The 20,910-nt window shown below is 36.0% G+C and overlaps 1 protein-coding gene across 5 annotated transcripts in view; it reads left to right on the forward strand.

Annotated features, from left to right (window-relative positions):
- Nucleotides 1-20,910, forward strand: part of LOC114154867 (PDZ and LIM domain protein 5-like) — a 52,752-nt gene that overhangs the window by 14,224 nt on the left and 17,618 nt on the right. For 2 of the 5 annotated variants that reach the window (XM_028034324.1, XM_028034325.1), the window contains 4 exons: nt 10,650-10,686; nt 11,152-11,573; nt 14,154-14,317; nt 14,462-14,498. In XM_028034324.1, coding sequence (XP_027890125.1) covers nt 10,650-10,686; nt 11,152-11,573; nt 14,154-14,317; nt 14,462-14,498 — 660 coding nt within the window. Of the gene's footprint in view, nt 1-10,649; nt 10,687-11,151; nt 11,574-12,533; nt 12,557-13,716; nt 13,738-13,855; nt 13,880-14,153; nt 14,318-14,461; nt 14,499-20,910 lie in introns of all 5 variants that reach the window. The other 3 variants (XM_028034326.1, XM_028034327.1, XM_028034328.1) reach the window with 3 other exon arrangements.

Genomic DNA, 20,910 nt, shown 5'->3' on the forward strand with positions numbered 1-20,910 from the left:
AAGCATCGTGATAGGGGGCAGTACTGAGCTCCATAAACACAACGAGCGCCAGGTTCTCTTCTTCTACGAATTAAAATGAATGAAAACAGTCGGGGGAAAAAAATACAGAAAATGTTCAAGACCACTCTCTGGCTACCAGATCTTTGAAAATGAGAAACAAGGTTGTTTCTTTTTAAACAGAATGACAGATATGTGAAGAAGGATAGGTGTATGGACGTCATATAGAATAAAGGTAAGATCATACACGATTTTAAAGTTTAACAGAAAACAGAGGTCTTTCTTGCTGTTGCATTAGATGTTATGTTAGAAGGCTTAATTAGTTATAGCTAAAATTAAAATCTTGTTTTTATATTGGATTTGGACATTTGACCCTGGTGGAGTCTGTGCCTCACCAGTCACACCGCACATCACTGATACATTATGTATGAATCAGATTATATATAAACTCAAGGAGCACCGGGAAAAATCATGTTACCATTAAAGGAGGTAGGAAGCATTTGCTGAAAGGAATGAAGTTGGTGCTTGGAAAATTCCTGAGTTTGAAAAACCTCTTTCCTTGGAAAATGTCAGGAATTGCAAAAACAGAAAAAAACTTTTCCTCACTGCTGATGGGTTTATTCTGAGTTGGTCTCCTTTGGGGAATCACAAACGTTCACTATCTAAATAGCCCTCATTACCGTTACAATTATTCCATTTAGATGTACACCAAAGCATTAAACTGTTCACTTCCAATTATTCTATTCCTCAACAAAACCACCTTTGTATTTTGCTGTAATGTGTTTCAGCCATTAGTGCCTGGCTGAATGCTTTATTCCCTGTGGTGAAGTTTTTCTGAAGCCTGTGACGTTTTAACAAGTCTCTCTGTGTAGGTGTTTTGATTCTTGTTTGATAGCAATGGCACAGCCATGAGGTTCAGGGTGATAGCTTGTACAAAAAGTGAATACCAAGATTTTTTGTATGATAGAGAACCATAGCATGGAGTAAGATTAGTCTCATTGGTATGGATGATATGTGTGATTATTGAACAGGAAACTACACACACACAAAAGGGTGAAACCTTTTGTTTTATTCTTCTGGGTCCATTTCTCTTTTATAATTTTGGAGTGTTGTGACTATTGCAAAGGAACCACACAGTGTAATTGCTGTTTTTGGCAAGCCTTTTCTTTGGCATTAGGTTCGAAGTTGTGAAGTCTAAGTTTACATGCACACAACATGTTCATTCAAAACCTGTAAAGAGGACCTGTCCCTGATCTGCCCATCTCCAGTCATCCATCAGTAGAATTGGCAATATCCCAAACAGCCGTGAGTTTCTAGAAGTTAGGTCTGCAGTGCAGCAAGGCAGGAGGTGTATTTGGCACTGACATTAACACTACATATAAAAACTAAGTCTGGAAGTATCTCAGCCATTCTTTTCAAAATTGTAATTGTATTTGGGGGCAACGGTGGCCAAGGAGGTCAGGGTTTGAAATGCCCCAGGGCAGCTGTGATAAGATTTGCTTGTACCTTTGCAACACAGCTGATTCTGGGGTGTGACCACCTTACTTGGTGAGACTAGGCTGTACCAGTGGAGGGTGGGGAGAGATTTGGACTCTGACCACCCTCATTGCATCGACTTTTTCTCACAACACACAGAAATGGCAAAAAGTTCTCTCAATCCCATTATGGAGTGTTTTGCGGAAGGGGTTTTCAATTACCACAATCAAGTTATGCTGATTGCCAATTCACTCACATTTTGTTGCCAACCTTTATCATTTAATCCCAATATTCATCCATTTTGTACTGGTAAGTAATACATTTATTCAATGTACATCCAGTACGAATCAGTTCATTCTTGTGATAGTACAAATTATTGACTTTCATGTATAATTTTATTTTATTGTATTTGTATTTCTGATCAGAATATGTTACAGCCCAATTGATTATGGCTCTGATTCTCATTTGGGGAAGTCCATAGTTATGAAATATGAATGATCATGATGCCTGTTTGAACCAAAACAACTCTGAGCAGTCTCTTCCAGATAAATAATCTGAAGTGGCATAATGCCACTTCATAGCTTTGAAATATAAGTAGATTAGATCTGGTTGAAAAGAGCTACAAATTGTCCTAAAGTCAAGTATGTATTGACACATGAACCATCCTATGGCAGCTGGTTCCTTACTGGTACCAGAAATTTTTTTTATTCATCATTACTAAAATAACAAAAGCATGAAATACTGTAGATATCTTGCTTAAATGTATGGAAGTGTTTCACAGGACGTGTCATCTGCTGCCAAGCTCACCTCAGCTTCATAAGTTCTGTATTACAAATACTTATCAGTCATAGAAAAGGGTAATAGAGAAACTGAACATTTGGTACTGACTGATAAACTGCTCAAACCAAAGCAGCTGCAGAGTTATTTTAAGTTCTGCAGTGGAAGTAACGACAGACGAGGGGTAGGGCGAGGGAGGTTTACAGAGTTGAGGTATATGATTTCAGTTTGTTTATGTGGGAGTTTATGTTTCTGGCTTGTGCATTATATAATGATGTATAACAGTATTTCAAAGTTTAACTGTCTAAATACAGAATACAGAACCAAACAGTTTAGGCATTACACTTCTTGGTTGAGGAGCATCGGTTTGAAGTAAAGACCAACATTTTGGTCAAAATTTTATTCCCAAAGGCAGCCTCAGTACGCCACTAGAGATATTTGCAACAGTCTCAGTACCACTATTTTTCAGATTTTTTTATAGAGACTTTTTGTGCATCTAAAATGTAGTTTCTCATAAGAAACATGAGAAAGCATAAGTTACATAACTGGTTGTTTGATTTATGGAAGGAGTAATTTGGTTACCTGGTTACCACTGATACTTTAATAAAATGACATATAGCCTATTTTTAAACCCTCATTGAAACTGGACCCACTTTGCTTACTTCAAAATGAGCTGCAAGTACACAAGCAGCAGATTGAAATAAGTCTCAGAAAAATAAATATTTGCACATTTGCATTTATATTGTACCTGTTGGCAAACATTATTGAAAAAAAAACTAACATAGTATGCCTTTATGTATATATACTATGTTTTAGTATTGCTGTTTGTAGGGTAAAAAAGATACATTAATCTCTGTAAAAATATAGTTAAGCATATTTATGTTCCACTCACTGTTAAGTTGTATAACATCTATAGCTGCTAAAATCTGCAGCTCTATGCAAATCTTCTGTACTTATAGGACCCCTCTGTGCAGCTGCCATTGTCAGTTATTTGGTTGTGATAGTTGCCAAAGATGCTCCAAAGCCAAGAGTGCTACACTGGGCCCACCTGTCTCTGTCTGTCACCGGTGTTTGGAAGTTGCCAAAGACCATCTAAACCCGGTTGCTGTCGTCTTTGTCGGGGCCCACTGAATCCACCACTGATATCTTAATGCCAGGAGAATAGAAAGCGCAGCTTCATACACCTGTTTCTGCATATCCTTTTCAGGTCAGTCACTTCTTGCCAAATAAAATACAAATCCCAGTAACACTATAGTCAGAGAAGGTAGTCCATAGGTATTATGAAGCCAAGAACATTGTGTTAATATCATCAGTCTTTGGATTTTTTTTTCTTTCCTTTCTTTGCCAAGTACATCTTACACTCGGCCAAAAACACTCATCTTCATCCTTGCAAGGATTGTTGAATGATCCCCAGCAGTTTCTAGAGTCATCTGCTCTGATATATATATATTTTTTTTTACCCCTCCAGGGAGTCTTTTGTGGGCTCTAGTGTCCCATATATGAAAGTAGGTTGACAGGAAAGGGGGAAGACATGCGGCAAATGTCACCGGGTCCGGGAATCGAACCCGCGATGGCCGCATCGAGAACTCAAGGCCTCCAAACATGGGTCGTGCTATCCCCTGCGCCACCACAGCACGCCCCATCTGCTCTGATTTAACAGAAAAATAAGAAGCTATACTTCTTATCATAAATGATGAGTATGTGCATTAAGTTAGTTTAGGAGGACAGCACACATTGAAACTATACATCGCATTTTCTGCAGACTTGTTTCAAATCAACATAATGACTCTATAATAAATTTCCATTAAAACATTTGGAGACACAGTGCATAATTGTTTTCCCAGATATGATTTGCCAACTTTGCTCATGGGCCTAACGTTTAACTTCAGGAATTTCATTTATCTACTCGGACAGTGCAGGACTTACCGAAAAACTTACCGAAGAGTGAGAATGTTAGGAATGTTTGGAAATTATTACAAAATAGCCACATAAGGCAAAAGTAGTGATGGCAAAGGTTAAAGCTTGACTTCAAATTCAGACTAAAGATTTACATTCGGATTAGTCAGTAGGAGGGAGTCGAGAGAAATATTGTTTACTAATACCCTACCCAGTCTTGTAAAAGTGATTTTATTCCCAAAGGCAGCCTCAGTGTTAGGGTTGAACAATGCTGTTCACATTACAGCATTGTTACTGTAATATGAACTGTCATTTTCCCCCAAAACTGTATAATTTTTTATTTTAAAATCGTTGTTTCAGTACTCACAATTTTACTGACATGTAAAGCCTGGAAGCATCAGAGAACATTTCAAATGAGTTGGAGTCAAATGCAGACAAAGCAATGATGTGTCAGACAGCGATTGATTCAGAATCAAAAGCAATACTGCTACGACTCCTAAATATTCATGGTAAAAATAATGTCACAAAATTTTGCATGTATGTGGGAGCATGTCTAAGAGTTGCTAACTCTTCTTGATATGCAACTTCTTCAGGAGACCTCAGACCAGATGCTTACTATGGATCACACTTCTTTCCCAGTTGTTTATCATCTTGATGTGCACTGTCTTTGTACTGAGAAGTAACCCCAGCTGGAGTCCAGTCCATTTCGCCTGTCTTTCTTTCCTTTGATTTATGCAGTTTGTAATTTCTGTTTTTGCTGTTTTAAAAATTACAGCAAGTTGCCAGACATAGAAGGAAAAGTAAAGTAGTAAATAACATAATGTTTCTTCCTCTTAGATTCATAATAAACAGGCTTTGGACATCTTATTATTCATCTGTTTGGCTGACTTTCATTTCAAAATATGTGGGTGATTTGATTTGGTCCCCTGAACTCTTCTGTTTTTCTCGTGCCATCTCATTATGTACGGTACTTGATTTGCCAAAGACGCAAAGAGTGCTTGTTCTGTGCAGAATCCAAATTTCTGGTAACAATCCTTCATCTGTAGCCTTAAATTTAAGGTGTCATCTGTTTTGTGTAATTCAAGCAATGTAATTTAGGAGACATGTTAAGTACGGCTGACAGTTTGACTTGGATGATCCCGCATTCAAGAAATCTCTCTGCTCCTTAAAGTGGATAATTTTTACTGAGACATTCATAGTGCTTGTCAGGTAGCATTCTGATTGTTTTAATGCAGAGTACAGACATATTTTGTTTAGACTGACTGCCTTAACGGCCAGAAATGGATTCATTAGTTTATTCGGTTATAATTTAAATCCTACAGAGCTGGAAAAATGTGGGTTTCTTAAAAGAGGTTAGATCAAGGATTAATTATAGCAATAGAAGCTTAAAACCCTGCACAGTAGTGTATATAGCAAAAAGACCCTTTTTGTCTACATTTACAGTTTAACAGATTTTTGACCTCCACAGCAGAAACCCAGTGAACTGTGGATAAGCAGAAGTTTAGTCTATTTTACACCTCCAAGTTTGCACATTCATACACATACATATTGCCTTTTCCGGCTGAAATGTTGTTAGTTCCCTTTCCGCCCTTCTCCTGACTCCTGCTGTGTTGGAGTTTTGTGTTCTAGTGCTGACTAGCAAGCTGCTGGAAACATTACCTTCTTTCTCCTGCCTTGGCAGGTTTTAGCTTAATGTGTCTGCTTCCTGTCATGATTTGTGTTTAAGACTCCTCTGGGTACCAGTTCACTGCTGAGTGTTTTTGTTAGACAGTGAAATGTGCCAATTTGTTGCTATGTTACCGTACAAAGCAAAGTTGTGGCATTTTCTGTCACCTCATTAACTTCGTGTAATTAACCTATAAATTCTACAAGCCATGTTATAACGTCAGTGGTTTATCTACAACTGAGGTTATCAGACATGTGCAGACACATGTAAACAACAGCTCAGGTCAGGGCATGTAGGGTACATATCTGTGTAATTTATCAAATAATACCATGTGGACAATGAGTGTGTTAAATAAAATCAATCAAATCAAGTCAATGACTGAGTAACTTGAGTTACAAAAACATCCCTGAGTCAAATTTTTAAATTCAGTGCTGTATTCAAATGTCTCATAGGAAAGGTTATTTTTCTCACATGATATCCTCATGCTAAACTAGGTATGATGAAAATCAAAAAATGGTTTGGTCCATTTTAACAAAAATGTGAACCACTACAGTCAACTAAGATTCTGAAGTTGAAGCCACAATTAAAGCAATCTCAACAAAACTGGACAGTGGAGGATTGGGGAAATGTTGTTTGGTCTGGTAGTTATTGATTTAAACCGCAGCATTCTACTTCCAGCAGGCTAATGCACGATGTCACTGAGTTTATGTAATCACAAACTGGTTTCCTTGAACAACACAATGAGTTCACTGTTCTCTAATGGGGGTTGTGGAGATTCACACTACAATGTGCAGCAGACAAATCGGATGCAACTGTTTGATTCTATAATGTCAATGTGGAGAAAATTATTAAAGCAATATTACTATCACCTTGTTAAATTTACATGCTTCAATTACTTAGGGCAGTTCTAGAGATAGGGTGGACTTCAACCCATTCCTAAAAAGGGTTAAGTGATAAGATGGCCAGTGAATATATGAAACCTTCATGCTTTTTGTGAAAACAGAAAACTGGATTTTTGGTTTTCCCTAAAATATTACTAAACATTCCTGAACTCTCCATCATCTATCTTTTCATCTTGTGAGCTCTATGTAGTCTTACACCCTAACAACTGATAAAAATTAAAAACAAGGGTTTGATGATCCTTTGAATTTAGAAACCAAAGCATTGTAGCTGTGATAGTTCAATACTGAACCGCTGCTTTTTCTCACGCCTATTTAAATGAGTAATGTTATTGGAGGGAAGCTGGTGCAGTTTAAACATAGATTTTTTCCTCTGTCTGGTCAGTGTCAGGGATTCTGTTAGACGTCCATGTGATGTCATTCTCAGTGACACGCCTGCAATGGCTTCTGCCAAGATAATAGTGGAAGGTAGACAGATAAGAAATGTGCACATCACAAAAACCCACTTGTACTCTGACAAATTATTAACAGCTTGAAAACAAAAACCTTGTACCCATAATCCATTAGTATGAGATCTGAAAACCATTTTTGATGAGCTTGAGGGTTGATTTAAAAACCAATTTGACACATGAAAGTAAGTCTTAACATAAAACATATTGCCATTGTTTATATTTAATTGCTTTAGTGTCCTAAAGTTTGTTTTTTCCATTTAAAAGTTACAGTATGTATAAATTCACCAATTGAACTTCATATGCCAATAATTAGTAATATGTCAGTCATCACGAAAGATTGCTCTATTTCATTCAGTCCAATACATGATACATTATATTATGAGTTGTTATTCAAGATTTAAAATCAAGAAAATAAATTTAAAAAAAATACTGGATCTAAACCAGATAAAAATGCGAATGAAGAAAACTTCCAAAATGAAAAATTATCCAGATAGAATATTACAGAATAGGAGCAAGAAAAAGGAATGGTCAAACAAACTTGGTTAGACATACTGTGGGTCTTTGTGTGAGTTTGCATTCGTTAAACATATTTCCAGGCCAGATGCTATGGAGGGAATATACTGTTCCTTGTAGTCTGTGTTATTGCACTCATCCAGTAAAATTTCCTGGACCAACCTCTCACAGCTGAATTCACTGTCACCACACCCAGCACACCACCTCACTGTATGTGTGTTTTTGTGTGAACGCACTTTGACCGGCTTTTGTACATTCACTCCCAGGAAAGAATATGTCAAATAAACAGCGGGACGATTCTTTAAAGGCTTAATTTATCGTAGCCTACTATTTCCTGTGCTTAGCTTTCTAAAAAAAAAAGTTTAATGAAAAGGAAGAACTTCGCATGAACATATACAGCATGGAAAATGTTTGTTTGCATGTAATAAATTATTTGGATACCTGATTGGGTCATTTGGGAAAATAGTGAATTGCTCCTTGAGAGATCATTCACCACATACCAGCAGCATTTACATCTTAAAATGCATACTTTTATTTAAATATGCCTCCAACGTGCTATTTAGCTTGTAACCTTGATATTTTTTTTGTTTTGTGCTCAACACTCTACATAAGTTGCAATCAAGCCCAAAATTATTCCTGTTATTAAAAAAATAATAATTTATTATCATTTTTCTTCAACCATGATGTTTGTTTCACAGCTGATACTGATGCACTCAACCTTTGCACATGCACATTCTCACCATGCACATTCTTGCCCCACCTAACAGTGAGACAGTACTTGAAACAGCTCTCCGTTCAAAGGGTCTGGACATCCTGAACCTTTTTTTAACCTTGTCCATTTAAAAAGCTGGTGGTGTGTTGAGGCACAGGCCAAGCAACAATGTTTATGGGTGTGATTTGAGTACGAAGAGAATTGGCAGATTAAAAAGAAAAAGACAGCAAGAAATGCAGTGTAGTCATACTGGCATGACTTGAGAGGAGGGAGAATAGGTGACACTGTATTTGTTTTATGTTTTCAGACAATTCATGAGATTTAATATTTTTCACGCAAAGTTGGCGAGTCTTCGACAAATATAACAAAAAACATAAACTATCTGATTAAAAGCTAAATAAATTAAATGTATGTTCTTAAACATTTGGGCTTCTAAAAAAGCATTGAAGTAAGATGGTTGCTTCTATATTTTCTCTAGAAATAACGGAGGAGAAAAACCCTAAAGTTATCAGAATTAAAACTGGCAGGTCAGACCAAAATGAAAACAGTAATCAGCATGATCCAAAAACATCCCAATGCTCTCCAAAGGACGGATTTCTTGGGTAAAGTGTCTGATGTAGTAAAATTTCAAACTCAATTGACTTTTGTGTAGTGTAGCCTTTAATCAGGAAATATTTATGGAACTCAATACTTAAATTGACACCGAAGGTCATGAGAATATCACTGTGGAAAACTGAGTTTTTTACTTAAAAAAATATACATTTGATACAAATTCTCAAAAGCAAGGGAAAGCCTTTGTGATAACATTAGACTCTGACTTAAATACCTCTTCTACTCTGGTATATGACGGCAACATATTTCCATGCTGCTGTTTTCCTGTTATAGATGCTTTGTAATTGAGGCAACAGCTCACTGGGGTGACCGAGTCATATATGTAATCCCTACTTGATACCCCAGTCTTCCCCTTCATACCTCATGTGCCAGATATATTTTCATCCCACAACTTGTGCAAGAAAAGGCTCTCCACAGATAAACTGAGTACTAGGTAGACTATTTACAGAATCGTGTGTCCATGGAAACTTGCATGGATAAAGGTGACGCAGTCTTAGTGAGGCTATGTGAAATATAGGGTGTGCTCTGTCAGTCAGCAATGTATTTTAAGCTTAGCATTATTCTGCTTTTGGTCGAGCCTTTATGGCATGTACTAATACATTGTCAAAGTAATGTATTCTCACCCCATTTACTTAACACCATTTAAGAAACATGGTCATAGTATCAGTGCATCGTTGGCAAACCAGCGGGAAACAAGAGTCAAACAGAAAAGGACAAACAAGTATCTGTATCTGTGGACTAATGTCTTCACAGTCGGAGTGTTGGTTCATTTTCAGAGCTGAAGGACACGGAGCTCCCTGAGAACGAGTCCAGAGTGGGTTGCTCTGAAAGAAATGCAAGGCAGCTGACGTTTGTGTGTCTTCAGTTACAGTTCGGTTTACTTAGCCTTTGAATTTATGGAAACAATTTTTACTCTTTATCGCAAGTTGTGAAAAGTTATTTATAAGCTATATTTATTTTGCAAATGTACACACATTACCACTGATGTTTGAATCTAGTCCTAACTGCTGTTGACTGAATTAGTTTCAGCATATTAGAGAATATAGTATGATTCAACAAAGGTTCATTTCAACAGATGGAATATGATTTAAATGATTTAGAGAATAGCACTCAATCATTTTGTAATTTGAAAGTAAATGAAGTGTATGAGGGTAAGAATGTTCCTAAAAAAGTCTTTCATGGATGACCTGGCACAAATAGGCATTTACGGTATGAACACAAAGAGTATCAGACTTATACAGACCTTTGTTGAATGAAAACAGCTGTTTTCAAAAAACTTTGAACAATGCCACATTTCCCCACTCATGCAACTCATGTTTCACTCTTTGACATGTAGACGTAGCCAGAACCATTTGGATTCTGTCAGAACCGATGACAGAATTTTTTTCACATTGGTTTTAATGCTCACAGCTCAGGTTCAGTAGTATTCACCGTGAGTGCCTTTCTTTTTTCTTCTTTTAAAAACCCTCAATAACGTCTGAAACTTTGACAGTATAGTTTCCATCAATATCAGTAAATACTCTGGAAGCATTTTTGTAATTTTACCCAAGTAGAAAAAGTTTTTAAGGAGTATTTTGATATGAAAAATAATGTGGTGGACAATAATAATAATTTCATCCTTTTTTCTCCTTCTTTTCACTCCTTTATAGATCCAGTGTTTCTAAGCCCCCTCCAGTGGCACCAAAGGTAATGTAAAATTATTTTCATGAAATAAGTCAAAACCTTTTCTGTAAAAATACATTTGCCAAATGTGACAATTCTTTAAAAAGTTGCACATATAACAAAAAGGCATTGTCCTATTTGCATAGATGTTATTTAGGTGAAAACTGATTAGAATAATTATCCTATAAAAAGCTACTGAATACAGTGTCTTGAACTTGTCTTTAAGAGCATCACACCCTTCTGAAACAATGCCGTACATAATTTTTGTTGCATGTCCTCACTTATTTACATTGAACTGTTTGATAAAACACTGATGCTTTCCTATAACCCTGGCTGAACACAGCCTGTAAAAACTAATCCATTATTTTAAAAAGTACTTCATTCATTTGTTTTTATTGGACACAAACACATATGGGAGGCATCCTTGTTTTATGCTTTGATTTAATTTATTTTTGTGTGTATTTGCATGTTCTTTTGTCGTATGGATAGGACAACCGAACAGACCTCATAAAACCAGTAGCCATCACCCATCCCTCTGTTTCACAACATCCCCAGTCTCAGTGCTCTGCCCCTTACAAAAAGGCCCCCAGACCTTATGGGGGTTGCAGCTCTGATGGTGTATACTCTCCTTCACAGTCACCTTTCACCACCTTCATCCCTTCCCCATCCTCTGCCTTCACTCCTGCTTCATCCCACATTGGTCCTCCCCCTTCCCCTCTTCTTCCTCCTTTGATCTCTTACCCATCCTCTGCATCCTCTTCCTCCTCCCCCCCTGTCCTGGTTGCGCCTCAGCCATCAGTGTATAACACACCGATCAACCTCTACTCAACTGAAAATGCGTGTGAGGTGGCCATGGGGCAAAGGCGGGGCCTGTTGGAGAGTCAGGGAGGAGCCTTACCACATTTTAATGGGTGAGTGGCAGACTCATTAACTAATCAGATTAATTAATTCATTATTGGTATCCTGTTTTCTTTTTAATCTTTCTCTTTGAGATTCTTAGAACCTGCCACTTAGTTTCTTCCCTTACTGTATCACAGAATTTCTCTACTTTGCCTCTAAATGACTTCAAACTAAAATATTAACCTTTAGGCATATAAATAAAGCTTTAATTGTGATAATGTAATTTTGAGTGGCATAGTGAGAAATGGGTCTACATCCTGCCACCTTTTTATTGAGCATGTTTTGAGCATACTGTTTAAATAATTAAGAGGAGAAGGATGCAACTTCAGCATGCAGCTTGACATGTTAGAGACCTCAAAGACAGAAAAAATGTGTAGACCTCCTCCCATCACACTTCATTTACCCTAATCTGCAGTTTAGGTATGTTTGGTTTGTTACTATCATTTTAATTTCTCCGATGGGATAGTAACAAACACATTTTAGATTTCTAGGATAAAATTAAAAATCATTTATTTCATTTTTACTTTCCCATTAAGTTCTAGGATTACCACACAGTTTTGTGTTTTCTAGGTACTTTTGAAAATTGTTAGTGGTTCCTCTTTCTCTGGCAGTCAGAGAGAGAGAGAGAGGGGAGAGAGAGATCAATATGAGCCTTCATACTTACATGAACATTATTCATGAAATAATTAGATAATTTTCCATACTATGCCTGTTTAATCACAGAGACTTCACTCTATCTTGTTTGCAGATTATACCTTTTTTAGTTTGTTGCTGGAAATATGTAAACAAGCTGGTGTTTAGGGGCAGCATGCTTTCGTCTTGCCTGCTTGTGTGCATGTTGTGTGATTTGATGTTTCAGAAGGGAGTCATGAGCAAAAAGTTTCAATTTCTGTTGATAGACTTGTTCACAAGAACATCATCTATGATCTCTGTTTTCTCTTTATTTCATCCTTTATCTTTCTGCTTTCCAGAACACGTCTCGTCCAGTCACAAAGTTAGTGTCTGAAGCATGTTGAGTGTTTGCTCTGGTGTTTTTTAGCTGATACTTGTAAATCTCAGCGTCTATGCCCACTTATTTGACTTATTGACATCTTTTTCTTCTGACTGTTAACATTTTAATTTAATTTTACTTTTAGTCGTCTCGTCATTATTTGCATCTAAACGATAACACAAATGTTTTCAAAGATAGATGAGCTGTTTAGCTGGTATTTTCGTGAAGCAAGCTATTGTTTTATTAGCCAGTTGAACTAGTCACCATTCAGTCAGTTTTTGGGAAAAAAAGCTGACATTAGATTGCATTTTGCACTTGTAATTATGAGCGGATTTTAAAGAACGGCACAAAACTGAATCACAAATACACATTTTATTTCACAGGAGTGCAGAGTTTTCAATTACAAAATATTTTAGCCAATAGTTGTGCGCATAAATATTTCTTTTTCAAAATGGATGTGTGTTCAATTAAATATTCGGGGCTACTTACTGCAGAATCTGCACTTGATCAAACACAGTGTGAACCTTTAGCAGATAGCACACATATGCAGCATTACCAACCTTCCTACAGTAATACATTTCAGTATCCACATCACTGTTTCTATAAACAGAATGTGTTATTGACACTCATAAATCAGACAATTCAGCGTGCTGGGAAAGATAGCAAGAGAGGGTGTATTTATAGATAATTGATTGAGACACACTCAGTGTGTATCAATGTGTTGGTTTCTCCTGGGAGTTGATTTACTGACTGTGACAGACATTTCAGCAGCTTGCTACCAAGCAATACTATATATTTACTGTACATACACACATGCAAACAAACTGAACACATTTATATTTTCAGGTTGCTTTGCACCACCAAAAGTGAAAAACAGCATATCTTTATAACATTTGATTAAAGATGACTGACATTCTACACATACGGACTTGTACACTGTTTAAAAGCACCACCATGTGGTTGAAAATAAAACTTAAATATTGCAGATTTAGAGAACATAATGTTCTGCTGTTGGGTTGTGCTCATGTTGCTATTTGTATTCCACAAGGTCATTTTCTTTTTCTTTATGGTCTTGTTTTATATGCTTACATTTCTCATCAAATACTTGCCCAGAAGTTAATGACTTTCTATCGCTTTGTCCTTTTTCTTTGATGCTCCATTAGTGGACCTCAAAATACTTTAAAGTAAGTCTTAGCACAATTCAGTTGCTTTTTTTAGTAAAAGATATGAAGGCTGCTGTTTTATAGCCTCTTTCCTTTATTTGGACTTTATATTGCCTTGTTTTTCTCCTTGATTTCCAAGAAAACCTCTGCATCTGCCTCCAAGGTATCATGCTGGTTTAAAAAGTACACCAAGTCCATTTAATAAAGTGTGGTGTGGCCCTTTTCACATTCTAATTAGCACTACTGTGTGAAGCAGTTCCATCTCATCTAGTCATCTAACAAACTTATTTCATTCCATGAAACTCAATATGTACTGCTAAAAATATGGAGTAACCACCACCATAAACTCCAGAAGAATGGAAAGATAAATTAGCTTTAAAAAGTACTTTCAGATGTGATCTTTCCCTCATTCATCTGTCTTTTCTCCGTATTCCTAGGAAACATATTGTGGACACAGACATCCATTTTTACCATGTGCCTACTCACGCTGATGCCAGTAGAAAGCGCATAATGGAGGACACAGAGGACTGGCGTCCACGCACGGGCACCACCCAGTCCCGATCTTTCAGGATTCTGGCTCAGATCACAGGCACGGAGAACGGTACGACAGAAATGGAAATTAACCATTTTATGCATTTTTTGTTTAATTAACTATTATTAAACATATCTGAATGTAACAAAATTAATCACTTGTACAGTACATTTTGGAGGATATTCATTTGATTAAATTTTTTTTTCCTTCTAGTTCAAAATGAAGAAGCTGATGCATCAAAGAAGACAAAGTAAGTGCATCTAAAAAAGAGAGTTTTAATTTAGTTGTTTTCTGTGGTTGCTTTGTTGTCATTCAACTTGCTTATTTGAATGTTTAGTATAAAATTTCCATATATGAAGTGAACCAAAAGACTTATACCAACTCTTTGTGACACAATATGTGCAATCAGCCTAAGATGTTGACAGCCAATTAGCAGGTATTAAACCTGATCTTCAGTCAAAACTTCATGCAGTGAAGATTTCCAACTTAAATAATTCCAACGTGTGATATTTTGAACGCTTATTTCATGCTGCTCAATATTGATTTCACACCTACAGTATTTGTAATGAATGTGCATATCAGTACTGTTGAAATATGAATGTGACAGCCTTGCTGTGCTGCATGTTATGTAACTCATGATTGTGTGGTTGAGAATCATGACTCTGCCACAGTTGTGTTGTTATGTGACGTGACCTCTTGACCCTTCGTGCTCTTGTTGGTTTGCTGTGACAAGTTACTTAAGCCGTTGCTTCAAATTGTCTGTGCTGGTGTCTGGCATTAATCATAATACATTTGTTGTTATTTGTGTTTGGGCCTTTTTTATTCCAATAATGAAAGTGGAGATTTTCATCTGAATGCTTTTTGACCATCATCAGCTTCTATTGGTAACTGGCATCATTGCGCTTTCTTTCTGGCATGGGCTTTAATCCATTTCCTCGAAGTTTTGTTGAGAATGATTATTGCCATTTATTCAAGTTCTTCTTTTATGTTTCTTCTGTTGCTCTTCTCTCTCCTTATTTTTTCCTCCCTTTTTCTGCTGTGTTCTGGATGGCAGAGTGAACAAGAATACCACTCGACTTGTGGTTGGACCCAAGTACAACGAGCTGAGAAACTGGCACCATGGAGTGTCCGCTCGCACTCTGAATGTCCAGTAGACTATGTGTGTTTCGGTGTGTGTCTGTGTGTGTGGATCTGTGGGTGTTAGTGGTTGTATGCTGCTGTATTTGTATATCCCTGGGGTGTTAGGTCTCTATGTGAGGAAGATTGCTAAGATTGGAAAAAAGTCTAGTGATACTAAGGAAGTAAAAGAAAATAATACTGGAATGAGAGCTGTACACGTATCTCTCATGGTTTTGCATCTCTATGGATTTTCTATTTTCAGTCAGTTTTCAAAGCAGATGGACTTTTCTAATACTTCATAATTCTACTGCGAATCACTTGCAAGCTTCAGTTGAATAATGCTCCAAGATGAGTTTCATGTGCATTTGAAACTTTATGTATACAATCTGATCATTATCCAAATTAGGCCATAAAATGACCCAATAAAAGCATCGGAAAAATATGGAACAAATGAAAAACAAGATGGTGGTATCATGGCCAGAATAAAGTACCCTGTCCTGACACGGTAAGGCAGAGAAATTCATACAAAATAGAGTTCAACAAAAGAACATTTATTTTCTTGTGCTTAGATCCAACTAAAACACGTTCGTTAATATAAATTGTAGGATAAGAAACATTGTGTCCACAGCTTTTATTAAAAGATGCCTTGCTAGTCTTGAAGCTTTTTCTTCTTTCTTTGAGCACTAAATATCTTTTTTATGATAGACTCAGATCAGATTCATCTTTAATGGATGATTCATCATCATACTTAGCCCAGAACATAGCAACCCATTTGGTCATATAATAAAAGGTAAACAAATCTCTGTTAGAAAAAGTAGTCATTTTAGTGAAATGGTTTTGCTTCTGTTTTATTGTTAATTTCCACTTCCTTTTTCCACTTCTTACTTTATCTGTGTCTTTGAACCTGCTTTAACTATCCATGGTCCTGCAATTCTGCCAAAGAAATTAAATACATTAAAGAAAGTGTGTTACAGTATGTAAAAGTATTTATTTTGAATGTTGATAGAAGGTTTTATTGAATGACACTTTGAAGAGTAAGATACAATATCCTTGTATTAAATATGTATACAGCATATCTGAACAAATGACAACAATTGGTGAAGTAATTCTCTTGAAGGAATTTGGTGTTTTCACATCGCCTTTTCCTGAATGATTTAAGTAAGTCATTTTAAAGACAAGTGAACTATGCAGTAACAATACAATCATTTAATATAGCTATTCTTCTGTCTTTAATCTTATAGTACTTGCAGTTTGGTGAAATAGAGAATGACACATTTGATAAAGGAATTAAATATTTTCATGATCTATTAAAACAATATATCTGCTTAAATTTTAAATTTCAAAATTTGACCTGTATCACTTGTGATGTTTCTACTAGAGTGGAATTAAAACTGTAAGAGTAACTGATGCAAGACATTTGCTCTGTGATTTCACCTGATAGTTCAGGAATGTCTATGGGATGAAAGTGCATTTGTATTATGGTTTTCTGTACATCTGAAAATATGTAAATAAACACAAAACCACTAACTTTGATTGGTTTAATTAAATAAAATCCTTTTAAGGTATTATTTTTTCATAGTCATTAAACACTTTCAATTGCTGGACTTTCTAAAATGTGTCACCAATTCTAAAATAAAGTTGCAAGGGAAAACATTGATAGTTTTATCCTGATGAATAAAATCCTGTAGTAGCGAAGCAATTAATATTGCACAATTTTATAGTTTGTGCACACTCATTGTCTATTTTTTCTTTTGTTTGATGGGTATGCGAAATAAAGCAGAGTGCTCACAATGAAATTATATAATAAAGTTTATTATAAACTTTGAACTACACCTCTTCACTCTCTCAACTCCTTGCTCACTCTTATGGATGAGCAGTACACAAGTCTACATAAAACAATAACTTTACTGCCATCCCACTGCCTTAAACAACAGAAGTTTTTTAGACCATCTCAGTGAATCAGAATGTCATTAAAAAAATACTTTTATTTAGGTAATTCAATTCCACATTTATCACACAGAATGATACATTTGATGTGTTTATTTCTGTTAATTTTCATAATTATGGTTTAAAGCTAATTGAAACCTAAAATTGAGTGTCTCAGAAGATTATATACTGTATGATGGATTATATACCATCATACAGTTTATGTGTAAACTGTGTGATGGTGGCCACCATAAAACAGTTTAAAATACAAAGGATGGCCTTCAGAAAAGTATATTTATTTACTAATTGTACTAAGTATTCATGTACTGTGGCTCTTTTGAGGTGTCAATAAAGCACAGGTGGTTTTGATAGAAGCCTTATGTTTGTCTGCATTGCTGGGTCCAGTGCTTGGCATCTTCCTCTTCCTCCATACATTTTCAAAGAAGTGAGGGTCAGGGGTGAGAAGGGACTTAGCACAAGGAATGCAATCATTTTAGCCCTGGATAAGCCTCAGTGTGGTAAGTTTTGAAACACAGGCTCCAGTTCTTGTCCTGTTAATAACCAAGAAAACTCTGGAATGTGCTTTGTTTCACAATCCCCTCAAGGCTGCAATTGTAACTGTTGCTTTTTTGACTACAGTTTTTCTTTCACTCAACTTTCCATTAATTTATTTGGATAAACCACTCTAAACCACCAAAGCGGTGAGCTTACTCTCATTTGTTATTATGATCAAATGTTTGCTGTAGAAGCACAGAAAAATCTAAAACATCAAAGACATTTTTAATTGTTTCATTAAATAAGTGAAACAGAAGGGATAGGTGTATACTTTATTTTAACCAGGAAAATAACTTAATGAGATGAAAAGCCTTTTTTCCCAAAGCTTTTCATTTCAGTAAGTTGAAATGAAAAGCCAGATCACAGATCAGAAGTGATCTGGCCAAGACAGCAGTATAATACATACAACCAATAAACTTGCAGAATATTTTGCATGGGCTGCGCCTTAAGGGCCCCTAGTTTTTGAGAACTTTTGGTCTGTTTTTCATCTGACAAAATGTTGAAGTATTTTACAAATGCAGCTCTTTCTTCAAGCTCAAAATCAGTTAGTGATTGATAATAATGAAATCATTTTCATTTGACTAGGTGCTTCACCAACTTGTAATCTGTTTATTGCAGAAATATTTGAGCAAGGATGTTGTAAAGCCTAATTCTCGCCTGGAGTAGTTTGATAATAAAATAATTTTCCACCTTCATTTCTTTTTTCTCAAAACAGCAGTTTTCATTGTTCACCACTAGATGGAGGCATACATTTTAAAATGTTTGAGTTTGTAATGGCTATGATGGTGGCAACCATAAATTTTAATGCGCAGTGAGAAACTGGCACACATAAAGATAATTGTTTTACACTGACATGGATCCTGCACAAAAACACACCATTTACAAAATAATAAAAGTTTTACATTGCTTAAAATATTTTCTCAGCTATAGTCATTCTGTAACTTGGTTTATTGATTTATTTATTTATTTTTTAAATTCTGACCTGACTAAGTCATACTGATGATTTATTTTTATTGCATGCTGTGAAAACAGTAATGTTCATTATGGTGCTTTTAGATCAAAGTACTTTCCACCCAGGCCTGCCTTCTGCCCCCTCCAATAAGCCTCCAGTAGCCCCACATGACCTGTCCAACACACGAGCTCTGTTCATAGTAAATGAAGTGTGCCAATTCACTGCAGTGTTAATGTGGCTTTCACTTTGAAACAATCATCAGTTTTTCAGAGTGTTCCCTGTCAACAGCTTATCCTTTCCTTCACTGTATTAGTTAATACATTATAAATCCCTTTGAGATTAATAAAGACCAATTCCTAAGTCACTTAAGGTTTTCTCCTTTTTCCTGCTTTTTTTTTTTTTACATTGTTACAGGGTGTATAAAAATCTAACTAGCTAACTGGTTCACTAGAATGTTTCACCAAATTTCTAAATTAAAAATAAGAAAAATATCCTTCCTCTACATTTACAATTGATATTCCTTAAATTGTTTTATGTATGTGAAACATAAATGAAATGTGAAAATTCACTTATTTATTCTTTGAAGTCTACGTTTGACATATTTTATGCATTCATATTTAAGTAGCAAGAAAATGAGAACAGTTTCATGAAGAGCAGTGCAAGATAACAAATCAGACTCTTACTATCAATGTGCAAGATTTTGCAGTCGCAAGGGTGTTCTTCGACGCAGCTTTTTTTCAGGTCGTTACATTTTTGGGGAAAACTCAAATATAGCTAGGCATTCCTACAATATATTGTTCCAGATGGAAGGGCTTTCACTGCCACTGATGCCCAAACCTGACATTAACTGTGGATACATGACCAAACTTGCAAAAATGTTTGGGAAATTGTGAAGATAGAAAACAAAGAGAAGATTGAGGAAATATGTGAGATAATTGCAATAATATTGCAATTGTGGGTTTTTGCAGCCCTGGTTTTAATCTGAGCATGGTGGTCTGGTTTTATTTATTTATTTGTTTATCAATTCATACTTTTTTGATTGATTTAATAAATCAGTTAGCTAGTCATGTTTACTTCCTTGTTTTTATTGAGGTTTTCATTTTTGTATAAACTAGTTATTTTCTCAACACTTATTATTTTCTGTCTTGTCCTATAGTGTTTTCGTATACTTTTTCTTTAGTTAGAGTAAATGAAAGGAATTAAATGAATAGTTTTGCATGAGCTATAAAGTGTTGATCTTTTTCATGGCATTAGCCTTTTGTTATTAGCTTTTTGTTGTTTTTATAAGATATTTCATTAAGTTTAAATGCAGAGCTATTTTTTTCCTTTACATAAAATACTTGAAATACTTTCATACATATCCGGAAAGCTGTTAAGTTGAGCACCTATATTTATCCAACAGCATAAATAATAGCACTGAACATGCCATCCATGACAGTGAAAAGTCCATGTTTATTCAAACCATGCCAGCACCACAAGACACTGGACATGTGTCTGTGTGGCGACAGTTCATTGCTACTATAACATTCTGTGGTCGCTGTAAAACAACTTGGCAGCATCTCAGAGAGATCAGTCATCAGTCAGTGGAAACAACTGGACACCCGGGCCATGAAGCAATAAAAGGTCTGCATGTGTCTGTTGGAATGGGTGTCTGTATAAATAAATGGATGACTTTGTCATAGTATGAGTGTGAATCTCCACACATGGATAGTATAGTGCGCATGTGAGGACTGAGTTTCATCCAGAGTATATCACGCTGCTAAATTATAGACCATCTGTTGTGTGGCAGGGAGATCTGCTGGACAGCAGTCAGCTGTGTTAATGAAACATTTGTCCAATGCTCAAATGAAACCCACACTTTTATCAGTTGCATAAAACAAGTTTTTCTTATACCTAGAATACACATTTTTATTATACATTATGTCAATAACATAATATGAGATCTGCTCTGTTTTTCCTCATCAAAATTTCCAACAAAGGTCACAATTTGGCAGCTTTTGGAATAGTGGAGTTGTTGTATGCTGGTTTGAATGCAGTGGGTCACAAAACAAAATGACAATAGTAAACAAATCTGCTTGGCTCGCTTTCCTCGACTTCTTCTTTAATTATC

This window comes from Xiphophorus couchianus, chromosome 12 (genome assembly GCF_001444195.1).
Source record: "Xiphophorus couchianus chromosome 12, X_couchianus-1.0, whole genome shotgun sequence".
In the NCBI taxonomy this organism is placed as follows: Eukaryota; Metazoa; Chordata; class Actinopteri; order Cyprinodontiformes; family Poeciliidae; genus Xiphophorus; species Xiphophorus couchianus.